The sequence below is a fragment of the Pogonomyrmex barbatus genome, unplaced genomic scaffold (genome assembly GCF_055798465.1).
Source record: "Pogonomyrmex barbatus isolate J1 unplaced genomic scaffold, ASM5579846v1 scaffold2, whole genome shotgun sequence".
Taxonomy (NCBI): Eukaryota; Metazoa; Arthropoda; class Insecta; order Hymenoptera; family Formicidae; genus Pogonomyrmex; species Pogonomyrmex barbatus.
Window position 1 is genome coordinate 1,344,367 of NW_028297116.1, and position 17,118 is coordinate 1,361,484.

Below are 17,118 nucleotides of genomic sequence, written 5' to 3' on the forward strand. Positions count from 1 at the left end.
TTGATCGATAATGCGTCGATCAGTGACAAGATTTGAGTTTATTTCTCGTATTTTGGATATAGAAATCTTACGATTAATGTACGTCTATTTAAAATCCAAAAAAGCTAGCTGTCATGCTGCATTTCGATCATAGTCACGTAAATTTGTGAACTTTGCTTTGTTTATTGTTTTTTATTTGTTTTTGGGACTTGAAGACTTTTAAATTAAAAATTTAAGCATTACATTTGTTAAAATGTTATTCAATTGATTCTAAGTTAATTTTATGATTTAATATTATTAAAAATGTATTACTTTAAGACATTACATATTCGACAATTAATCAGATTGTTACTTTGTTAATAATATTGTATACAATATAATACAATATAATAATTATATTGTATTGACAAAACATAAATTATAAGTTCTTTTATTTTCTAATTATTATATATATAATGTTACGTGTTTATTGTCATATGACTAAAAAGTTATCAAGTTATTTGTTATTATTATTATTAAAAGTAAATTAAAATATTTTTTAATAGATTAAACTCTAAACTCTAAATTCAATCTCTAATCTCATTTTTTGCTTGCTTTATTCTGATTAATTAAAATTCAATCTGTAATATGTAATTTTTTCAATCTCAATTTTCGATATATAGTTCCATAGGTAGTTCGATTTTAGGAATTAATTATGAATCGATTCTTAAAAAGGATTGATTGATTAATAAGCACTTTACGCTGATATCAATATTATTTTATTTTTTTATTCTTATAAATTGGTGGTCTTCCACGCAAAACATAATAACAAAGAACGGAAATATAACATACATCATAAATTGTAGAAATGATATATAATACATATATTTAAAACTCGATTTATTCAACCAATAATCGCGTTTTCAAATTTTCCAATATCTCGGTCATCTTGTTTTCTAGCTCATTTCTTCTTTGTATCTCCTCTCTTTTCTCCTGAAACACACGGGTACAGATGCTAAAAATAAGAATATTTTGAAATGTGAATATAAGTTGAGTGATGGAAAATATAATTTTTTATCTTGAAATCGTTTCTAAAGAAAGTTTGAATTATTTTAAATTATTATTATTAGTTTTTAGTAAATATTTAATGTAAAACATATATACGCATACTATACTTTTACTTCGCTTAAAAAGTAATTTTGATTAAAAAGTAATTTTATGTTACATAATTAATTTTTATAATGGAGATGTTATAAATTTAATTTTTATCATGGAGGAGTACTTTGAAAATTATTTGTAAAATTAAATTTAATTATTTCCTATTATATAAGACATGCATATGATATATAATATAAATTATATACATAATGATCTCTGATTTATATTATTTAAATATAAATGACTTTATATTTGATTTTGAATTATAGACCCGTGTGCGTGCAGGATGTGACAATTTGATTAAAAAGGCAGATCTGTCAAGAATGGTGAATTGAAAAATCTTTTTTTATTTTTTTTAAATGTATTCTTATTAGCATGTATTCGAGTGTATGCTTTCATTTCACATAGATTACTATTATTATTATTAATATAATTTGTTACTATACTAAATTATATATTTCTTATTCTTCTATATTACATTTTACGTTATTTTCAAACAAGGAAATGCACCTTTTAAAATAAAATAAAATAAAACTTGAAATACTCATGCCAGCAATAAATGCTGTATGAATGCATGTGACGAATTTTTTGTACCGTAAAAATTTGGGCCTTATTAATGACGCAAAATTGAAGGATCAACAGCGTACAATTTACTTAAGTTATTTCTAACATTATTCGTAACACTAGGGTTAAATATTGCGTATAAAGTCTATGTAGTGGATCGGTCCGTTTGGCTTTAATTGCCGCCGCTCCGACACTCTCAAGGTCGCCACTTTATTACGATACTCCCTGACTTTGGCTTTCTCCATATCATTTTCCGCTTCATCGATGTGTTTCGTACTTTCGTCATCGTGATGATAAGCGACCGGTTCCGCTGAAACGAACTCGTCCGATTCCTCCCCCGCAGTTTTGCCATTCTCTTTCGTCGCATCGCTGCTTTCGCTTCCGAAACTATAATCGTCCTTGCTAAAGCCGAAGAAATCGTGAGCGCTTTGCGGATCATCAAACGGCTTGTTCTTCGGTTGCGCGACTTCCGCCTCTTCATCATTTTCGCTGCCATCCTCTGGCTGCACGTTCCTTCGTCTTCTCAACAGCTGTGGAAGCCGCGGTCTTTGCAACGGTCCCCTCTGCACATTCTGCACATTCGAAGACGCAATGTTCTGCAGCTGTGCGAAGATCGGCCGATGAGGAGATTGCTCGACTCTGTTATCTGGCGGCCGATATATCCTGTTCGACCAGTTCTCTGTATTAGGAATTTGAGTTCTTATGTCAATATTATCGACCAGTTCTCCAGCTTGATGAGTGCGTTCTCCTAAAGTGTACCTGTAACGATCGAGAACATTCGTTGGGACCTCTTGAGGCTGGTAATAGCCGTGAGGACTCTTTGCGGTCTCATTCAGATTATATTCAGTGAGATTAGGTTTCACTTGGACAAATTGTCGATTGGCGCTTTGTCGAGCAACGTAGACTTGGTCTCGCGGATGCGTAACCTCGGCGTTCGCGTGAGGAACTTGATTCTGTGAATTTCCAACAGCTTCGTTGGAGAAATAATATATATTGTAGGGATATCGATATGGATATGTCGGATTACCAACGACCACGACATATCCGGAGGGCTGTTCCGAAGACTTATCTTTCGCGTCTTGCGTAGCAATATTTTTAACAACATATTGATAATAATTCGGAGCATAGATTCCATCCTGTAGATTTGGCGGAACGATAGTCTTAGCTGGTTCCGTGTTGTCGTAGGCGTAGTCAAAAGGCGGCGGCCATATCTGCAACTCCTTGTGCTCGCCTTCGTGCAATTGTCGTGGTCTTTCGGGCAAACCGATCAGCGGAGTCAGCTTCTCTTTGGAGATCGCTGTTTGCGGATCGACATTATCCTCGCTGAACCGGCTGTCCGTTGATTTATCTGCCTTCTTATAGTTCAGTTGTCGCGTAGTCGCTTGCTGGAGTTTGTCGTTGACGTCGATATAGCGGATGGGCACAACCAGAGGCACATATCTCGCAAAATTCACCTCTTCCCGTGTCTTCTCCGATCTCGCGGCATCGTCATCGCGCGTTCGAAGTCCGTTCGTAGCTTCGTTTCCGTTTGATCCAGTTGGCGTTCTCGTCCGACTATTCTCCTTCTCGCCACGAAAACGACCCGTTTTAGGTCTTCCCGATCTTACCGACGTGCGGTTCTGGATCCGCTCGCTCTCTCTGTCGTCTCGGTCCGCTTCACCCTCGTCATTTATGTCATACTCTTCATATTTATTCTCCGGTAAGGCGTACTCCTCCCTGAGCTTCTGTAATCTAACTAAATGCTCGTCGTAACCATCCTCGGCAGATGTCTCCTTTTCAGTCTCTTCTCTCGACGCGTCTTCAGGGTGAGCTCTCTGCGAGTCGTACGGATCAGCTGGAACGTACGGTTGCTTAAACATGCTTATATAACCGGCAATTCTGTCGTCCTTAAGTTTTTTATTGTCCAATACCTCGCCGTAGCTGTCGCGAAGCACTTCGGGATTGCCCTCGTGGAAATAATCGCCGATTGGCAACTGCTGATTGTACACTTCTACGTACTTGTCGAAATTTTCAGGTTCTCTCAAATTCTCTTGTTTGTATCCGTTAAACTGCTTGTTAGAATCATCGTCGTAACTCGGATAATCTTCAATTTCCTCTTTTTTTGGTGGCCGCTTTGAGGGCTCGTTTGAGAGATTCGTATGATCGACATGTTCTCTGGATCTTTCCGCGGAGCCTTCAACTTCATCATCGTTTTTAATATACACTGGTCTTCTTTCTTCTGTCTCATGTTTAGGAACGTAGTCTCGATTTCGATTATCGATTTCCTCTTCACGGTTTCGGTATCTCTCGTTTCTTTCTTCTTCACTGTGATGAGGTGTCTTGTTGCAATTCCTCTCCTTCTCCTGCTGCTTTAGCTTCTCGACGCGTTCTTCCTGCTTGCGTAGCAGTTCGTTGGTTCTCTCTTCTTGTTGCTTCTTCCACCTTGGGTCATCGACGTATAACTGATGGGTATACTTATCCATCGGTTTCTTTACGTCCTTCTCATCGTAAATATCTTTATCTTCCACCGTGTATCGCTCTGTATCCTCGTTACTCCTGTATACTGTCTCTTGCTCTTTCCGAACCGGAGTTTCCGTCTCCTCCTTTGAACCACTTGCAATGGAAACTGGATTCGGATAGGATAACCCGAGATCCTCGATAGGCACAGCTGGCAGAAGCTCGGGTGCGATCGGCAGGGGAATCTTGACGAAGAACGGTGCCAACAGAGGCGGCTTCGTTTGCGTGTTCGTTCCTGGATCTATCGAAAGTTTGGCAGGAGGTATTGGCATCGGAGCTGGCTTGGGTCGCGACGTCGTCATCATGGGCATCATCGTACTATTTCGAGAACCGTGAAACATTTGCTCGTATTGCCGGAGGTGTCCTAGAATGTCCGAATTATTGCCGAAATTCAATACACCAGTAAACCTGATAGTTTCTTGTCGTCTCGGCACAGTGGTATTCGCAGCAGGCCGAGACGACGCGGCTTGTTGTTTCGTGACATTACCCATCATGGACGAATTGGCGACTGCGGCGGGTCTCGCGGTACTCGGGTTTGGCAACGAGGCGAATTGAATCGGAGTCACCGTGTATCCAAAGATCTGAGCCAGACCTGATAGAAGAAGGCCAAGAGCTCTCTTGTCGCGAGACTTATCCGTGAATTGTTCGTCGAATTGTCCATCGGCTTTCTGAATTTGGATTCTCGAAAGATCAACGTACGCCAAAGGACCCTCATTGAACCCGGTAATTTTCCTCGGCGGCTCCTCGGACGCACGCGCGACGCATAATAAACATAAAATAGCACAAATTCGTTTATACAGTTCCATCTTGGAAGAGATCTAGTTGATGTTCGGAAACAATCGCATATCGCACATTGGACATCAAACTACGCGCCGAGTCACAGTCAAATTAAGGCACTTTATTTTCGCGCGGATTGAACGAGAGAGGAGTTTCTTTCAAAATTTGTCCTTATTGTACCCGAACAATTCACGCATGCTATTTATATCTCATAGCGCCTATCTTATCTTATCTTATCTTATATCACAAACCACTGTCATATCGTTTTCATTATAGATGAGTGATAATAAGCTGAAATTGAAAAATAGTTAAAAATTCGGCCGTGGGAAAGATTATTGCAACAGCACTGCCGAATCGCGCGAAACCTTCGTGTCCCAGAACTCCACGAGGACTGCCGGCCGGATTGCGGTGGCGTAGCTGTCATTAAACAATGATTTGACGGGCGGGGATAAATTTTTGCATAATATCGGAAAGAAATGTCGAGTTTCTCTTGAATTGCATGGGCCCACTCGTTGATTTGCGACAACTGAAGCGGCACGACGCAATGCGCGCGCGGGGGTACGAGCGGGGAGGAATCGCTTAAGTTGGTGTCACTCGATGAAGAAAAAGAATGCAAAAAGATTTAAACGCGCTCATGCGACTCCGACGGGGATAAATTCTCTTCTCTTGGTTTAATTGTCCGTTCCCGAATGATACATCTGTTGCAATTATTTCCCATTATTTCCGAAAGAAGTATAAAACCACTTGTTGGACTTGTACTGGACTTTCCATGCAATTAGGTTTTGTTTAAAAATAAAAAACGGACGAAGCGAATTACCTAATAATATAATTGCTATTCCGAGAATAGCGAAATACAAAGCGAAAGAAAGGAATTTTTATTTTTAGTTCCTTATGAAGAAGTCGGTTATTTGCTATTAGTATTTCATGTGGTATTTTTAATTTTATAGATGAAAGATTTATTTGGTACATAAAAATAAAAAAAAATTTTGACGTAATGCATTAGAAAAAAACTTAAGATAACTGATTCAGCTATTAAAATTATGACAAACTTGTCGTGCATGCTTGCGTTTGTGCATTTTTTTTTTTTATTAACTTCCTAAGTGAAAGGGGATTCACCGGTGCGTATACAAGCGTAAAATTAATTTGTGTTTGCTACCGACATCTCAGATTCTTAACTTACGATAGCTTGTCTAATAAATGCAAAAATAGTTCTATTTGTTCCGTTCGAGAACTATTAATGTAAAATAAAATAATTGTTTCCATAACACTTTCTTATAAGGTCGATAACCTTATAATTTTAAAATCTGAACAAGAATTAGATTTATTAGAAACAATAGTATATAGTTATTCACCCAGATACATAAATTAACTATAGAATAATCGATAAAGATATTAATTCCGATAAATTAAAAATTTATTTTTATTTGTCAATGCATACATATAATTTATGTATGTATATATGTATGTTCTTTATTTTAAAAAAACATATTTTTTACATAAATTTTAAAAAATGTTGCATTTTGAAAAAAATGAGGTACTTTTTAGACACAATAATTAAATGTAAATATAGCACAATCTACTTGGAAAAAAGAGACGAAGTTTCAAAAAATTCTTATTATAATCTTAATTCTATTCTTAGTATTAATTATCCGTATTAATTAATTATGATATTAATGTATCTATCCAAAGGAAAATTTTTGAAAAATTTAAACTTTAAGATATAAAGAATTTATTTAAATGTAAATATTTTAAATATAGCAGCGTTACATAAGATATACACATGTGTGCGTTCACATGTTTCCTATAAAAAAAGTCTGCGATTACGGTCGACTGTGTGACAATAGAAAGATGGGAATTTACTGCGATATTGTGAAAGGTTGATGACAGTAAATATCAATTCGAGGTATCGTTTGTCGCGTACAGTCGACGTAGTCGGCCGCGAAGACGACAACACATTACGTTACGGACATTTCCTATCTTAGGCTTTCGTAAGTAGACAGGAACATACACAACCTGTTCTCCGATTCCAGAGAAAGTCGTCGTTTCCTAGCCTGGCATCGACAAAACCGCCTAGGACGTGACAATTCGCGAGGGAGAGATGGGAATAAAAAAAAACTCGCGTCGCGCGTTTAAGGAAGGGCTCGCAATTGCGTAATGTGCGTTCTTAGCGTGCTCGATATTACGTGACTTTGGATGGGTTCGGTGTGCTCGATGGAAGACGCAAACGTGAACGGCGCTGTTACGCTTTGATTGAACGGCAAATGCGAACAGTTCGCAGTTGCTTTATCTCATTTGGCGACGTTTGATTCTTAAAAGCGTGAAATGCTGAATAAGAAACTGAGAACTTAATTTTCATAAACGTCAATGTGGCAATGTAGCGAAAATATATGTGCAGCTGTGTGTTGCTGAATGAAATCGATTAATACCGGTCACGAGGACCAACGTTGCATATAAAGCAGAGATTTCACGATATTTTATTGTAATCTTACTACATAGCAGCGCATTTTCTAATTAATTAGAAAATCGATTCATTAAAAGAGATATCACGTCGGAAATATCGTAATAGATACTGCTTTTCCAATGTTTATTGCGTATTAATTTTTTTCAATACATATTAAACAAATTACATACTTGCATTTTCTTATAAAGCATAATAGATTTTAATTAATTTTATTTATTACTAATTTAGATAAGAAAAATAGTTATTTAAAAAAATTCTTTCTATAACGGATATCAGTTATCATAAATTTAATAAAAATTCTCAATGATAAGAAGAAGATTATTTTCCTTTTATAAAATAGTATTAAACAAGTTTAAGAGTCTAAAATACCTTTAAATTTTCCTAAAAATCTTAAATTTTGTGATAATTTTTTTCTGCGTATGTATTCTTTTATAGACTGTCTCGCGAAAGTGAACAATCACAATATAATGGCAACTTGTCAACATTTTTGCTTGATTCTTTGCTGTCGCGTGAAAGCAGAACATTTTTACTTCTTACACAATAATTAAGAAGACATTCTCTTCCTTTCAATATCGTATTTAATTTATAATCTGTCTAATTTTATTCTATAACTTTATTAAATGTTTCTCATAATAATGTTTTTTTCATCAAACAAAACAGCAAAATAATAAATTCTAATTTCTCATTTATTATATATATACGCATCGTATTCTCAGTTTGAAGACTGACCGTAGAGACAGATCGCAATACTCTTTCGTGTAATCGTTATGTCGTTTAACGATTCTTTAGATGGGAGTGGTTCCGCAGAGTTGTTAGTCGGGATGCTAGTTGTACGTGCACGCATACCGATGGATCTAGAATTCACCATAAATTTAGCGAACCACCTTGTATGAGAAATCCAGTATAAAAGAAGTGTTAATCCCTTGAGCACCTATCAGTTAGTGCGTACGCATTCTTAAGCATGAAGCTGCTGGTAAGCTGCTTAATTCATGTATTCACGGTAGAATACGGTTGAAGTATAAAGTTAGTGAATTTTTATCAGTAATTTGTATGCAAAATAACACCATTCTTCCACCATCGTCAATTTATATTACGTTTTTATATTTTGTTTTGAAAAAAGTGCCTTCAAGTGGATCATTTCTTCAAGTAAAAATATGAATAGAATTTAGATATTTTAGAGATACACTTAATTTCAGATGGAAAAATAAATATATGGAAAATGTTTTATTATAGATTATATTTGTCAAAAAATGCTGCGTTATTTAATTAATTTTAAAGGCTTGTTTACGTACGTAACAAGCCTTTAAAATAAAATTACAAAATTTGACAATTAACTAACCTTTTTATTTAAAATGTTCATTTTATATTATTATTATTATTATTATATATTTGTTATATACTAACGTTGTAATACGTTTTAACTAACAAAATAATCAATTGATACATCTCACACAGATTGCTTGCTAATGGTGATTTGTATTTATATTGTCATACATATTGTCTAAATTATTCTAGTTTTCAATTATTCTAGTTTTTAGTATCGTTGATCATTTTGGTTTCGGGAGACGAGAGTCGTCGTCTCGTTGCCGAAAGAACAGCCGACGGCAATGACGTATCCTCGCCAGTGACTACTGTTCTTCAAGCTCAACCAAGCGTTCAGGAAGTCGTAGGAGAAAAAAAGCTAGGGAAGAGAAGCTACAGTTTGCTTTCCCAGGTGCCCTACGTACGCACCAGCTACTCTCCCGTGTTGCCGTGGTAAATAGTACAGATAAATATCTTGTCAGCGGTGCGAATGTAAAAATCTCGAGACAGCAATTTGGCGTTGACAGTTGATTTATATGTTCGATTTCTCAGGTATCGATTGGGCGGATTGAGCAGCTACGGCTACGGGTATCCGAGCTGGCCGTTATCGTATGGTGGTTGGCAGGGGGGTTGGTACAAGGGGTGGTAAATTTCGAGATTTTTTAAGTATGCGGCTGAAAAAGTACTCGCTAAAATAATACGCATCTTGTTTTCTGATTTTTGGCACCTTTTTCCAGCGTTTAATAATTTTCGAATGTAACATTTTTTTGTTTTATGACTATTATGATAGTTCATAATGTTTGTTGAATTATATTTATATGTGAATATATTGGAGCAAGCAACGTGTACAAGATATAAATAAGATTCATTATTTATTTTATATAATTTTAGATTTCGTAATAATTATAAATATTACGGACATTTCATATTTGTGGTGCCAATTAGTTATAGTCGTGCATCAATTGTAAGACGACAGCAATCGATCACTCACATATAAAAGATGGAAGTATTAAAATGAAATAAATTCATATAGAAAAAAATCAATTATTGTACGCATACCTTTAATCGTTTCTTTACATAAGTCGCCAATATTTCTTCGCATATGGTGAGGTTCTTGTCCGTGTCCTGAGCAATAAATCAAACGAAATCTCGTTTAGAATGGTCGTTTCAAAAATAACAGAAAAAGTAAAGTTCACTCCTTTTATCGTTTCATTCTTTCATATATCATATTTTTCATTTATCTTTTATCTAATCGTTTACTTTACTATGAATGATGACACCTTTAAAATGCTTGTCAGTTCTTTGATCTTTTGTAATTTGACTTGCTCTTGGTCGGTGATCCGTGAAACGTTGCACATTCGGTGAGATCCGTACATTTCAAAATGTGTGAAAAAAAATAGCTAGTTTTCAACAGTGCTGGTGATTTTAGAAGTGCATGTCACTTGTCTCCTTTGCTGCGGTACGTGTTCTTATGCGGTAAGTTACGTATACGTAAGACAAAGGGTTGCTTAGGAACGAAAAGGCAACAAATACCTTATCGGTCCCTTCTAAGCGAAATATTGAATATCCAATATTTCAATTTTCTCATACTTCGACAAATATAATAATTTTATTATAACATGACATCTGATAGTTATAATTTCTTTATTCGTCATTTAACTTAAATTAGATTATTAAATTTAATTTAATTTTATCATCAATCGATTTGAAACTTTCTATATATTCAACAGCGAATATTAGAGATTTTCTTCTTGATTCTTCCGGCGGATAAGTCGTCTCTCTCTTTCGCAGTCTATATTATTGCTTTATTCGATTATGTCCTACGCTTTTGTAACTTTTAATAAGCAATACTTTCAATAAGCAAGCTTTTAAAGCAATATACAATTAATTAAAATACAATTAATTAAAAACTTAAAGAATGATAAATATTCTTATTTATAGAGTTTGCCTAATATCGCAATGATAGTTTTCTGTGTTATCCATTCTACTACTTGTCTCCCTGCTTTTTGTTAGAGGGCAGTCAAGCCGCACATAAAATCGATTTTGCCACTTTCCGGCAGGGATGATCCGCACAGTCATTTGGGCTTAGTAAACCCACGGGCACGAGCTTGAAATGTATATATGTTTGATATAAATGAAGAAATAAATAAATAATAAAAACTAAATTTTATTTTTATTTACATTTTTTAATAAGAAGAAAATTATCACGATAGACACAATAATGTATCTACAAATATCACAAAGAATGATGTTAGTGAAATAAATATTTAAGTAGCCCGCGATTACGAATATCAAAAATTGTTATCAATAATTAATTTAATATTTAACTTAATTGCCGTAAAAATGAGAGTTTTACATATTGCATAAAAACAATCAAGATCTTTTAAATTATGAAACAACAATTATATTTTTATAAAATTTTTATAAAAATAAAAATTAATTATTTTTTGTTTAAAAGTTAGTTTGGTTATATTTATTTTTATTTAAATTAACAATGGATTTAAAATTTAAAGTAAAAAGAATCAAACCTCGCCTAAAAGTCCTCGGGCTAAAAGTCAAAGGCCAACTAGACGCATTCTTTGCGGTTGCGCATTTATTAGCTAGTAAGTGACGGAAGGAAGAAAGAGCGGTAGCATCTCCCTTTTGAATGGACCAGTTTTTTGTCTGCAACTGACCGCACAGAATCAGAAAATAAGAGTCAAAGGCTAACTGGGTGCGTTTTGTGGCCCGGTTGTTTGTGTACGTTCGAGTGGACAGTGGTCATTGTTCCGGGGGCAGCATCCCTCGTCGAATGGACCAGTTTTCTAAGCGGGCACGAGCCCGCGATGATGAGCCAGAATAACCTGAAACAGGACCTCTCGCCACGCGAATGAACAGGTTTCGCCGAACAGGCGGCCACGGAGCACATCCTGTCCCGGGAAAAACGGCTCGTGATCTGTATCATGTGGAAACTGGTCCATAGTTCGGGCTCCCCAGTTCAGCGGCTCCGTGTCGTCCACGTGCGATCTGGCGAGCGGAGATCAGAGATCAGGCTCTCAAGAAAAGCAACGAGCTCCAAATACGAGAGTGGGTAACAGGTTCCCACTGAATAAACGGGATCACGATCTTCCACCGCGCATCAGAAATGTAGAGCAGGTGGAATGTTTAGATCCGCTAGCGCGGAATGAGAAAATTTCTTATTTACAGTAACGGAAAACTGCCGGGAAATAATTGATTCAGCCATGCGTGAATTTAACTTCTTCGTTTTAACATATAAAAATATAAAGAGTAAAAAAAATATATATATATATATATATATATATAAATACCTAATTAAATAAATTGTTAACTTAAAAATGACATAAATCCAATTTAATTAAATTAAATCATATTTAATTAAAATAACTTTTTACGGAATATTGTATCGTATCATGACTGTATTACTTAAATTATAATTGCGTTTTAAAATATAAATTATATTTAATGACAATAAATTTTATTTGCTCACAAAATTAATAATAATGTTAAAACGCTTTTACATTTCGAATGAATGAATTAATTAATAATAACTTGAACAAATTTGTAATTTTAAAACGGAAATTACTAGCGAGACCGTCAATCTTTAGTCTACGTATTAATAGCACTCGTCATCGCAGAATTTTGTTTTATTATATTTTTCGAAGAGAGCACCGTCATCGGGCGTTAAATAAAGAATACGATAAAAGGAATTGTACTCCCTGTTGAGGGGGGGGCACAAAGAACAGTGCAGTGCTCAATCAAAAGGACACGAAAACAAAGACCGATGACGTGTGTGTCACATGAGACGGCGAAACCAGCCCACATTGGCCACTTCTTTCACCTGTCCATCACTCCCTGTCCTCTAAAGAGGACGCTTCTGAAAGAGGACATTTGCGTTTCCGCGCTCGTACCAGCTATTGTACGCCTTTATCGGCCGTTTCATGCTCTTCTCCTCATGCTGGCAGTTCGCTTCACTGGCGACCGTGTGATTCGGTCGAAGGGAACGCATATCTGACGTGGGAGTCGAAATAATTGCACGCTGTGTACCTTCGGCCTGTAATCGGTATTTGCCGCATTATCAACCCGCAGCGGTCCGTTATCGGTATTTTTATTTTCCGTGTGAATGAACAGTAGCAGTCATGAAACATTATAGAACATAAAGTATCCTATTATAAATCCCTTTAATTAAGGTTGATTAATTGCAACGAAAGTGTGTATCTTTCTATCTTTCGATTTACACGATTATTTAATTTATAATGATAATAGTATATACGATTCTTATACTTAGCCATGTGAATGTATATTAAATTTATGTTGTGAATTCATCAATTAATAAATAAGAAATTTCTCTTAGCGTGAAAGATTATATCTATTGGCGAACAAAGTTTTGAAGAATGCCCAAATTTGATACGATGATTAATTTAATGAGAGACGTATGCCAAATAGAGGCCGTTAAAACATAAGAGAAAGAATATAGGAAACTTCCGTTGTTGAGTTAATTTCAGCTTCGGTTGCGAGAACCTGTTTGCCACAGGAGGCCATGAAAGGGTCTTGCTACCTACACAGCACATTACCTCCATTCGTATCGGTAACGAGGTCGACTTTATTCCGCAGCACTCTTCCTCCGTGATAGGGGCGGGAGGGAGGGAGGGGGGGGAGGGTCATAGACGCGCGCGTGGTATTACCGGGACACCCCGTATATAGGGAGGGCGTATTTGTTTTACTGCCTGGCTGCCGGCATTGGTTGAGAACGTGCTCCGCATTCTTGAAATCGTGCCACCCTTGTTACGGCATAGACTCTCTGCCATCATTTCCCTTCGCCCCTTCACCTCGTCATCAAACCTAGCTCTTTTCCTCGTCGCCGCAACCATCATAAGAAAGATCGTCGTCGATCCGCTTCCCTACACCCTCCCTCGCGCGATCGTAAAAAATTCTTAAGTCCTGTAGTAGTCCCTACACATAATACGCATATAAGTGCTGTACAAGCTGTATGTATGCTTTACGAGATGTTTTTGAAACCGAGGAAACATCCATCTAAAAATTTAGCGAATGCGTCACGACGTGCGCATAATAAGAAAAATGGAAAAAAAAATAATAAGAAAAATATAATAATAAAATTAAAGTACATATATATTCTCTATTATTTTATATTACAAAAATGTTGAAATTATCAAGTTATTCATCATTTGCTATATTATATATAATGACGATAATACATCTAGCTCCTGAAGTAGTACATCTAGGAGATACGTTTTCGCACTTGGCGTTGTAGTCGTTAGTAAGAACGAAAAGGTCGTCGAAACCGCGTCATTAATCTTGCAGTCTTTGCCGCTGTCAGGATCAGCGTTAAAATAGGAAGATAGTCTTCATCTCTTTCTTCGATGAGACTATAAAAATTTTTAACTCCTGCAATGGACACGAAGTGCTTCTACAAAGGCCATGTAATATTCTTCTCTCGATCTGTGAAGAAAAATTTACCGCGCTGCTACTTTTGCAAAATAATACTTTTGCAAAATAATTTTTGCGATTATCATCAAATCATTGAAAGATATCTTTATTTATCTTGATTTATCTTTATATTCTCAACTTAGATACAGTTACATCATCATATAATTTAATCCTTATAATCATCATTATAACAATTTATTATTTATAATTATTAATACGATTACTCCAAAATAATATTTTCTCTTTTCCTTTTAAAATGATTCCGGATACTTTGAAATCCCTTGACAGCTACAAGCAACGTTGCTTCATCTCGTAAAATTGTTATTTTCTTTAATGGTCGGTCGGCTCTCTTCGAGCCATCTCGGTGTCTGATTTTTCGATAACGGCGCATTGTCGTGCAGACACAGTCGTCACACGGCGGACTTAGACTATCTCGGCAAGGCGAGAGAAACGGCAAAGGAAGAGTCCGGCGATTTCTGCCGATCCTAATTTACGGCCGGGATTTCAGGCGTTTATGTCTTTCCGATAAGGTCGTTCACGCAGATGCCAAGTCTGCATCGATGGATCTTCTTCATCCCACGCTCCCACTTCTTCTTATTCCGTCCTCGTCGATTCTCGCGTGTCGCGATAGGACGCGACGAAATGTCAGAGCGGAGTTCGTCTTACGTCTTACGTCTTACGTAGTTCGTCGTTAACGAGAGCGGGTAGGAACGAAGTGTCGATTCGTCAATGGCGCGCGATCGCATCGGACTCGTAAAATTGCCAGCCATTCTTCCAGGATTTTCTGCCAGAAATGATATTGATCGTCGTCCCGTACAGGTCGCGTGGATGTAAGATTTAATCGCTTCTTGAATAATAAAGCGGGATTACTTACTGTCTCAAGAAGACGACACGAGATCACGCTAGGTGTGCAAAAAATAAAAGTGTCTTTTATCATTCATTGAGAAACTAATATTGTTTACGAGAAGATAATGTCTACGTTATAAATAATCAAAGCATTAATTTGAAGCGAATAAGTATAAGTTAGGAGGAAGTTAGGAGGTGAGGTCGTTTTGGACTTTCAATTGATCAAACACAGTCCGCGATAATATTTGTTTAAAGGACAAGCGACCGGAGATTCGATCAAATTGGAAATTTTGCCTTTTTTCCGTCTTCGGGAGGGTGTTAAATCCTCTGTGAGATTCGATTGGCCGGCGTTTTGCAGCAGGCACAGATTTCCGGTCCGGAAGAATCGACAAAATGGGTTTGTTCATGATTTTTTTATCGGTTTGACGCTTTCTTTATTGATTTTTCACGCTTTATTAATTTTCAGAACATATTTTATATATATATATAAAAAATAAAATAATATTTGCGCGCGCGTGTGTGTGTGTGTGTGTGTGTGTATGTAATGTGTGTATAAATAAATATTATTTTCATTGTAAATATTAATTATATTTAATGTGATCTAATTATTATTAACTTATGGTTTTTAATTAATAATGTAATATCATAAATTTAGTATATTAACATTAAATTATTCATGCAAGCACTAAGAGACAATAAAAAAATTAAAAAGCAATACGAAAAATAAAGAAAATAATATATGTCTTCTAATTTTATATAAATATATAATCTAGTATTAATATTATCTTATATAAAAAAAATAATAAAAAAAATATAAATTCATAATAGATTTTAAGTTTTTATTTTTAAGTATTTGATTTGATGCAAAAGTTTTAATTGCAGAATATGACTTAATAATTAATGTTGAAACAGACGAGACAGTATCCCATATTTGCATTTAATGTTCGCTTTTGATGTGGTCTTTGACCTGATAATTGTAAGGCTCGTTAATTATTGCTGGATGGTCTCGTGAATTAGGGATTGAATCAGAGAATCGAAACCGAAGTATTTATGGATAAAACTCGTCGTCGATTAGTTTCTCAGCAAAATACAAAAATAACTAGTTCGTCACATGTAAAATCATTTTGCGCTGCAGAGTATATCTAAATTTATGACTGATTGATTTGCAAAAGATATATAATTGATTTACAAAGTTTGATATCTATTCTTATATTTTGCCATTTCTGGCTTTAAAACAATATTGAAAGGATATTAGTAGATATATTGAAACATATTAAATTTCTCTTATTTTTATTTTATATTTTTTTACAAGTTATTTCGTCAATTACAAAACTAAAATATGAAGTAATTTATGAAAATAAAATTTTATTAAACTAAATTATTAAATTTTGTCAAATTTGAAGTTAAATAAAGCATTGCATGTTATGTACTTTTAAAAATAGGAAAGTTTTAATTATTTGTAATTAAAATATAACAGACGCTTGAATATTTTTGTTATTTATGTATGAAAATCATATCCCAGCCATGATTAAAATAATAAATAAAAATAAAATGTTTGGAAGACCTTATTTTATAAATTTTTATAATATAAAAATTTTTGTAACATATATATATATATATAAATTGTATTTTTTTAATGTTTAAAAATTTAGTTTTTAATACATCCAAATGACCTACATGACAATCATTTATAATGTAAGGAGTACTCCGTTTCCTACAACTAGGTCAAAACGAATTGACCGAATGAATGATTAATCAGGAACGATTAATTTGATCTTCCTCAACGCGCGCGAGCGCTGACAAGACTTGTTCCTTATCGAAGGACGCGAATTATAAACGGGGCTATTGGTCCACACTTTTTACTTTTGGCCACTATTCTGCGTCGACAAGGGGGTGTTCTGCGTCGACTAGGGTAGAAGGAGGTCGAGATGGTCAGAATTTATAGCGTCTTTGCGATGGGACCGGGATAGAAAGGAGGAAAATAAGATAGGAGGAGGTAGAGCTACTCCTCAGACTCAATGTTTTCTGCAGGGAAAGTCGGAAGTCGAGCCGAACCCTGGCCAGGACTAGCCGTCTACCATACGTCTTGCTAACAGACAGAAGAGGTTTGG

The 17,118-nt window shown here is 35.5% G+C and overlaps 3 protein-coding genes across 3 annotated transcripts; 1 reads left to right on the forward strand and 2 right to left on the reverse strand.

Moving 5' to 3' along the window:
- Positions 1-151: 151 nt before the first annotated feature.
- LOC112552867 (uncharacterized) lies at positions 152-10,199 on the reverse strand. Its single transcript, XM_025219149.2, has 3 exons — positions 9,997-10,199; positions 9,776-9,841; positions 152-951 (listed from the first exon to the last, which is right to left on the reverse strand). Exons 1-3 carry the CDS (start codon positions 10,090-10,092, stop codon positions 859-861), a joined length of 255 nt encoding a protein of 84 aa, XP_025074934.1. The 5' UTR covers positions 10,093-10,199; the 3' UTR covers positions 152-858.
- Positions 951-5,369, reverse strand: LOC105430443 (uncharacterized). The gene has a single exon (XM_025219148.2). The coding sequence runs from the start codon at positions 4,980-4,982 to the stop codon at positions 1,806-1,808; it is 3,177 nt and encodes a 1,058-aa protein (XP_025074933.2). The 5' UTR covers positions 4,983-5,369; the 3' UTR covers positions 951-1,805.
- On the forward strand, positions 4,762-9,756 carry LOC105430444 (uncharacterized). Its single transcript, XM_011644011.3, has 4 exons — positions 4,762-4,899; positions 8,204-8,387; positions 8,946-9,169; positions 9,269-9,756. Exons 2-4 carry the CDS (start codon positions 8,376-8,378, stop codon positions 9,363-9,365), a joined length of 333 nt encoding a protein of 110 aa, XP_011642313.2. The 5' UTR covers positions 4,762-4,899; positions 8,204-8,375; the 3' UTR covers positions 9,366-9,756.
- Positions 10,200-17,118: the final 6,919 nt, after the last annotated feature.